The sequence below is a fragment of the Sipha flava genome, unplaced genomic scaffold (genome assembly GCF_003268045.1).
Source record: "Sipha flava isolate LNK unplaced genomic scaffold, YSA_version1 286_pilon_pilon, whole genome shotgun sequence".
Taxonomy (NCBI): domain Eukaryota; kingdom Metazoa; phylum Arthropoda; class Insecta; order Hemiptera; family Aphididae; genus Sipha; species Sipha flava.
This window is the reverse complement of record NW_020272954.1, coordinates 3,749-11,702: the sequence shown is the minus strand read 5'-3', so window position 1 is coordinate 11,702 and position 7,954 is coordinate 3,749. Positions and strand designations below refer to the sequence as shown.

At 26.5% G+C, this 7,954-nt stretch overlaps 1 protein-coding gene across 2 annotated transcripts; it reads left to right on the top strand.

Annotated features, from left to right (window-relative positions):
- The first annotated feature begins 332 nt into the window (after positions 1 to 332).
- Positions 333 to 7,728, top strand: LOC112685675 (mediator of RNA polymerase II transcription subunit 15). 2 transcript variants are annotated; one of them, XM_025557612.1, is made up of 13 exons: positions 333 to 595; positions 852 to 958; positions 1,034 to 1,121; positions 3,122 to 3,179; positions 3,244 to 3,303; positions 3,365 to 3,678; positions 4,757 to 4,914; positions 5,065 to 5,141; positions 6,462 to 6,638; positions 6,702 to 6,823; positions 6,929 to 7,095; positions 7,177 to 7,279; positions 7,353 to 7,676. In XM_025557612.1, the coding sequence occupies exons 2-13, from the start codon at positions 900 to 902 to the stop codon at positions 7,674 to 7,676; spliced, it is 1,707 nt and encodes a 568-aa protein (XP_025413397.1). In that variant the 5' UTR covers positions 333 to 595; positions 852 to 899. The 2 variants fall into 2 exon arrangements, with proteins under 2 accessions (XP_025413397.1, XP_025413398.1); XM_025557613.1 differs by lacking the exon at positions 333 to 595 and having other exon boundaries at positions 900 to 958; positions 7,353 to 7,728.
- The last annotated feature ends 226 nt before the right edge of the window (positions 7,729 to 7,954 follow it).

Sequence of the window (7,954 nt, the reverse complement as noted above, 5' to 3'; positions counted from 1 at the left end):
GAAGCTAATTTTGAAGTTGTTAAAAATACTTCAATACCAAACCTCCAACAATTAATTTTATGTACAATATAATAATTCAAATAAAAATTACTAATAAGAACACTAACATGAAAATTGAATAGGTACCGAATTTCTTGAGTGATTGGTAAACTGTAAAGATTTCACCGTGTTGTGGTCATAGTCTATGGTCGTGGTATCCATATTACCACTACATTTTTTAAATTATCTCTGGTTTAAACCATATACTCGTGAAATAGCTAAAGCTGATAAAACTATATTTATTTGATAGTACCTACCTACGTTTGTTTAGCAGTTTTATTTTGCAAAAACTCAATATATATGTATTTTCTAACTTTTTAGTTACGTTAATTAGTCGATTAATAATTGCTTTCATTTAAATCACTACATACGTTCAAGATTATTTAGTTTTTTTTTTTTTTATTGTCATTGGTGTTCAAAGATTTTATGCACAAAAACAGCTTATTTTAAACAATTTTCCTCAAAAACTATGTTTTTGTCAACCCAATTATTTTAAACAATTTTAGTTGATAAAGTAGAGTTATATGTTCGGTATAAAAAAGGAGTGATTTACAAGGTAGACATTTTAAAATATTATTTAGTATTAATATGTTTATTTATATTATTGAATATTTTGAATCTTAATTTTCTCTTTACTAAAATTAATTTTCTTTTTAATATAATTAAATAATACAAAAATTCCATTTTTAATGTAATACAATTTTTTTCATATTACATTAAACACAATGCCAACTTAGAATTGAAAATTAGAAGACTTATTTTTTAATTGACTTCTCGTAATATCTGAAATTGTATAACCTTCTATTATGTAGGTTGTTTGATTTTTCTAAAAGTATATAATACTACATGCATTAACAATCATGAGTGACGATGATGTTTGGCGTACTTCAAGTTTTCGTCAAAATGTGGTCAACAAAATGTATGCACTTAATTTTTTAATAGATTTTATATTGTAGTATATTCATTGCCTCATATTTTATTATTGTACTTTAAGTGATGATGCTATTGCTCAGTCAGGAATGCCAACTTCAAAAAACAGTTTGGAAATGGAAAATCATGTTTTCTTGAAAGCGAAAAGTAAAGTAAGTACCAATCATAACTTCTTATTTGTTAGGAATAAAAAAGCATAAGTCCCTTTAAAAAAAAATATTTTATTTCTTGTATAAAAAAACCATTAGAAGACATGAATCTGAAGTTAGTAGGATAAATTATATAATAAAAATGGTAAACAGAAAAAAAGTCTCTCGTTAAAGTATAAATAAAACGATACTTCCATTATACTTGTTATTTTATTTATAAAATAAATTTGGTTAGCAAATCTGGTTGACAATCACACAGAACTAATAATACTTGCAAGATCTGGATCAATAGATTTTTCCATTTCGTCAGCATTAAACATCTCAGTATTTAGAAATTTCTAACAAAAATGCGTCAAGAAGTTGGAATGGACAAGGCAAGAATGGCATTGGCTGAAGTAGGAGAAATTAATCGGAAAAAAAATACCAAAGCTGGTAAAAGAATTATAATTCGATTGAACATTTTATGTAAGCGTTTTGATGAGGAAAAATCTGCAGATATTCCTAATTTTTTAAAGCAAATAGGTCAAAATATAAGAAAGAGATTTTTTATATCTGAATAATTGCACTCTTATATTTTTTAAATAATATTATAGATGTTTAAGATATTATATTATTATATTATAATATATATTATATGTTATTGTATATTTTATTTTGTTTGTGCATAAAAGACTGAATTTAAATCAAATATTATTTTGGAGACTTCTTTTCCATGGGACTGTTTCACCAGGGACTTTTTTCCAAGATTTTTTTTCCTATTACTTTTTTCCTAATATCAATAAAACTGATATAAATTAAATAAATATATTGTAAATGTATATTCTAAACTTTCAGAAGAATTTTAATTATCTCATATTAATAATCTGCATAATTCCAAGATATATAAAATTTGTTTTTGTATTTTTCATTATTGAAAACATTAATTCCATACAATTAATTATTGGTAACAAAAAATATCTGAAGAGAAGTATATTTTTTTATACATTGAATGTTTTAATTTTTTTTTTTTTTTTTTAAATATGAAAACAATAATAGTAATGAAATTAAGTTGTATATCCTTACCTTTCATTTATAAATGTATGCATATTTTATTTTCTAGTTTATCTAAAAGATGGAAATTTTCTGAACAAATAGATACATAAAATCAAGCATACTTGAATGTATTAAAATGGAATAACTATTAAATATTAGATATAACTTATATTAAATTAATGATAATAGTTACACTTAATAAGTTTACAGTTATAAGTATTACAGTTTAATGTATTAAATTGGAGCCTTTCTATTCAGAAACTGAAATCTTAAACTGTCAGGAGACTAAATCACTTGTGCACTCAGCATGAGATATGTTATAGTATTAGAAGTATAATCACAGAAAAGATTTAATCTATTCTATGATATAATGGTTGTTGTTGACAATTATAAGTATAAAATCTTATATCTAATATTAATTGGGTTTAATAGTACAGTACAGTATATTTATTTATTTAATATAGCTTATATAATGTTTACAAACGAGTAAATTACCTTATTATACATTATTAATATAATAACTATGCAATTTTGTGCATATTATTTATCACTATGATGATATAAATTCATAAATAAATGGAATGTTGGAAATGCTAGCACAAATAAATATACATATATGGTTAAAGATTAAAAAATATTTAAAAATGGGTGGAAACTCTTTAAGACTATTAAATAATTTTAAATTGTGTTTTAAAAACTTCTGATGACAATTTTATATTGTATGAATGTGACTAAAAAAAAAAAAATGTTAATAAAATTTATTTAAACATTTTTATAAGTATGATATGTATTGGTATTAATAATAAATTAAAAAATATTTTTATCATAGCTATAAAATATCTGATTAATAGATTTTTTTTTATAATTGTATATACTTAAAAAAGTTTTAAATTTAATTTGCTCTGATAATAAAAATATATTTATTATTTAAGGTAGATATTTGAAAATTAAAATATGTTTATTGTTTTTAGGATGAATACTTAAATTTTGTTGCCCGTTTGTTATTACATGTTGGTGGAAGAGATATGAGTGAGTATTATATCAATTATGTGTGCATCATAATTGACTATTTAAAACAAATGTTGTTTTTCAGGAGGTGGAAATCAAATGATGAATATGAATCAAAATCCTGGTGCTGTTAATGCAACAACATGTAAGAAAATAAAATCAAGTGTAATGGATTATCTTTAATATAATTATCATATTAATTTCAGTATTGCAGACATTAAGTAATCGACCACAAACTCAAAACAAATTACCTGGTCAAATGGCGATGGGACCTGGTCCAATGAACCAAGGACCTCCTATAAGACCTAATGGACCAATGGGTCAAGGACCAATGATACAAAATCCTAATGCAGGGCCTATGGGCAATCAAATGGGACAAGGACCTCCTATGTCTATGTCTTCAGTTATGGGTGGCCCACCAATGCAGGGTATGCCTGTACAAATGCCTGGACAAGGTATGCCTGGGGTTGTCCCCGGCAATATGCCACCAAATACAATGGGTCGTATGCCTCAAAGAAAAGTATAAATATTTTTAATTTAAGTTTTAAAGAAATCTTTATTTTTAAGAATTTGATTTAAAATATTTATTTTATTTACATTTGTTTAATATTTTTATACAAATTTATACTTTTGAAAATTTAAATTTAAATTACCTTATAATTATTTATTTCTATTTGAAATCTATAATATATAATTAAAAATTCATTATATTAAACTTAAAATTGTATATGAAAAAAATAACTTGATTTATTTATTTATTATTAACAATACGGGCTGAGCCCAATTTACATAATATGATAACACTGATAACACTAATTAAATTTTATATAAGATAACAACCATAAAAATAGTGACTATTACTAATATACTAATTTATAAACATGAAAACCAAAAAAAAAAATAAATAAAAAATCTAACAATGCTACAGAAATGATGGATCATTATTTGCCATACGCATCATTCTAAGAATTGGCTGATTCTCAGAATAGTTGGTGTTGCATTTAGAAATAAAAAATGGATAGATTTGACGGACAGAAGAGCAAGGGACTTTAAAGTTAATCATGGAAAGTAGGACAGGAGAGTCAATACAGCCATCTATTATTAGGCGGAGAAATTTCATATTAGCAATTTTTCTTCTATCAACTAATGAAAATAAACCAAATTTAATTAAAATTGGGTTATAATCATGAGGTGGATGGTCTATCTTTAAAATAAATGCTGCATATTTGAGGAATTTACGTTGAACTCTTTCAATTTGATCCTTACCACAAGAAGTGGAAGGATCCCATACAACAGCACCATATTCCAAAATTGACCTTACGTAGGCACAATATAAGATGATATAAACATAAAGAGGCTTCTCCAATTTTTTTATAACCCTTAAATTATTTAATTATCTTTTTAAATAACAGTATGGTGTAACTATAACCCCTCAAAATTTAAGACTTAGTTGCATCACTACCTATCTGTATCCTAATTCATTATATACATTTAAAATTTATTTATAATACAATTTATTAATGATTTTTTTTAAATATTAATTTACTATTTTTAATTTAACTAATGTTAATATTATAATACTTTTATGTTTAAAATAGATGCCTGGTGGCCCAGAAAATGTAATGATGATTCCTAATCAGCCAGTTGTTGGAGGATATCCCGCAGGAACACCCAGATCTGTAGCGACTAATCAATTTCTCAGTCATAATAGTCCTTCATCACCTCAACAATCTCCTGTAAATGTTCTTCCATCTGGGTAAATATTAAATTCTTATTAATTTGCTATAACTCTACTGTTTACACAAATAAAAACTATAAGACTAAATAAACTATATTACTGAAGTAAATATATTTATGAAGTGTTATATTATTTTAATAAACATTTCAATGATTAATTATTTTTTAGTAATCAGATGATTGCTTCGCCAAGTGGTCCTCAACTAACTCCAAGTGGTCAAATGAGTGGTCCTATTAGATCTATTGGTATGTTTTATTATTAAATGTACAGTCTAAATACTAAATAATATTTAAGGGGCCTCACCACCACGTCTTTTTTTAACAAAAACTACTGTTTCTAATTCCAACGCTACGTGTCGACAATTATCACGATTTTCATTCTGAAAAAATATACGGATTCTCCGTAATATGTACAAAGGAACGATCGAGCCACATTTTTAATTTTTGTAATTTGAATTGCAATAAATATTGTTGAAAATTAAAAAAAAAAATACAGAATTTCAAACTTAAATATTGAATTAACTAAATACAATTTTTTAAATATGCCTCGATCGATCCCTCATACATGTTGTGGAAAAAAAGAATGTTTTTTTCAGAATGCAAATCTAGATAATCGTTGCGACGTATTGTTTGAATTAGAATCGTATGTTAAAGTGAAAAATAAACATTTTTTTGCGATTTCAATATTACGTTCTAACATGTGCGTGCGAGAGCCCTTTGTACCACTACCGCACCGCGTCAAGATAATGAACCTATACACGTCCGTGAAGTTGACCCCCCCCACTTTGTCCTATCGAATTCCAACCTTCACCAATATTATGGAACTAATTTGGAACCAAGTTTTCAGAATTTGAAATTTCACCCATTTCCCGGAATAAGAGTTTTTCGGTTGGGGGAATAACTTCACGCAGCCCCCCATTTTGTCCTATTGACTACAAACTTTTACCAATATTTATAGGATATATTATTAGGATAAAAAGAAGCAATGTAAGGTTTAAATCGATTTGTTGTTTTCCCTTTTATACCTATTATTTATTTATTTTTGTCTTATATTACAGTCTTTATGTAAGGTTCCATATATTTTTGTCGTAATGGTGACCGAGATTCAATGAATTATATACTTTAAACTCTAATAAGCAGGATGATTTTTTCCTATTAATATGACGACTAAATTTGAATTCCTAAACAAAAATAGTACAAATTACTTTGCACTGAAAACTATTTGCAGCTATTTTTTTTTAATTACCTACTGTTGTACATCAAAAACATGGGTACCTAATTTTCGATGAACTATAATTCAAAAAATATGGAATACTGCCATAACGATTACGATGAACGACTACCTGTATGATGGTGCGGAAAGAAGCGGTACCCGCATTGACGCCACACACACTAATAATCATTTACAACTAACACATAGATCTCAGGTGGCGACGATGAGATTAGAAATTGCCTAAATGTTACTCCTTAAATAGATTTTCATCATACATAGTTTGAATATGTTTATTATTTATTACAAAAAGTTATTTAAAATATTAATATGAATAAAATGATTATGTTTTGTAGGCAATGTACCCTCTCCAGGTAGCTCAGTTCCATCATTAAACACTCCAATGAATCCTTCATCAAATGCTGGCCCAAGTCCTCTAGCTCAGGAAGATATAGCATATAGGGAAAAAGTAAGACAGCTTAGCAAATACATTGAACCATTGCGCAAAATGATAGCATTAATTGGAAATGAAGGTAATAATTAAAAAATTTAATATTTAATAATTTCTGTTAGTTAAAATTTTTTCATATTTTAAGATGTTGAAAAATTAAGCAAGATGAAAAAACTGCTAGAAATATTATCAACTCCTTCCCAACGCATGCCTTTGGAGACTTTGATGAAATGTCAAGTTGCCCTGGAAAAATTAGACTTAAGCAGAGTAATAACTATTTACTTATTTCATGGAGTTATATTCAATATTATTTAGTTTATTTAAGTATAATTAAAGTTATTTTACATTAATTAATAACTACTGTATAATTAGGTTAAAGAAGTTGGTAGCGTGCCTCCACCTCAATCAACTGCCATGAGAGAGGTACATCCTTTAATAGAAGTGATAGGCTCCATGATACAATCTCCAAACTTTAACCATACACTACACCGAACGTTTGCGCCTTGTATTGAATTTATGGTGGGTCAAAAACGACCCATGTAAGTTTTATTTCCTATTTCATTATTATGATTTATTATTAGTATGAAGTATTTAATAATATATTTTTTTGAACTCTGAAGGTCACCACCTCCATATACAGGAAATGATAATTCTAATGAAGTTCAAAGTATCATACCTAAAGCATTAGAAGGAGAAATTGCTCGGCTTGATCAACGTTTTAAGGTAATTGATGTTTATTATACAATATGTAACAAACTACTGTCATGATATTATATTATTTACTTACCAAACATAGGTGTCTTTAGACCCTGTACGGCCAAGTGGAGTGTCTTGCATCCGCATTTTATGTTGGTTAGATGATAAAAATTTACCTTGTGTACCACCAATTAACATAATTGTTTACGAGAATTATCCACCAGCCAATCCTTCATGCATAATTCCATCTAATGACTATGGTGGTACATCATTTCTTATGTGTGTCAAAGATGTATTTGAATCAAGAATGATGTTAATGCCAGTCCGTTTCACAGTGTCTCACATACTGGATTCATGGGAAATGAGTGTAAGACAAGCAGTAGCCCTTCTACTTGATAACAAAGATATAATTTCCAATGACTGATTGAACATGTTATAATTTCAGTTTTCTAAATATATACAATTTTAAGATGATATTTATCATATTGTTATAATTTTTTATATTATTTTGTATTTTTAATGTATTTTTACTAAAAAAAAACAACTATCAATTATTATATTACTTAAGATAACATTATTTGCAAATAAATGTAGAAACAAGTATAATGAAATATTTATATGACAGTAAATTTATTACATTTATTTTTTATTTTTTTAATTAGATTTTTAGAATTCATGTTTTATTTATTATTCCTCCTTTAT

Excerpts from the sequence above, each read along its gene's own strand:
- LOC112685675 (XM_025557613.1), top strand. The coding sequence starts at position 900 with ATGAGTGACGATGATGTTTGGCGTACTTCAAGTTTTCGTCAAAATGTG. Across the intron at positions 1,122-3,121 it reads TCTTGAAAGCGAAAAGTAAA|GATGAATACTTAAATTTTGT; the intron begins GTAAGTACCAAT and ends TATTGTTTTTAG. Across the intron at positions 3,304-3,364 it reads TGCTGTTAATGCAACAACAT|TATTGCAGACATTAAGTAAT; the intron begins GTAAGAAAATAA and ends TATTAATTTCAG.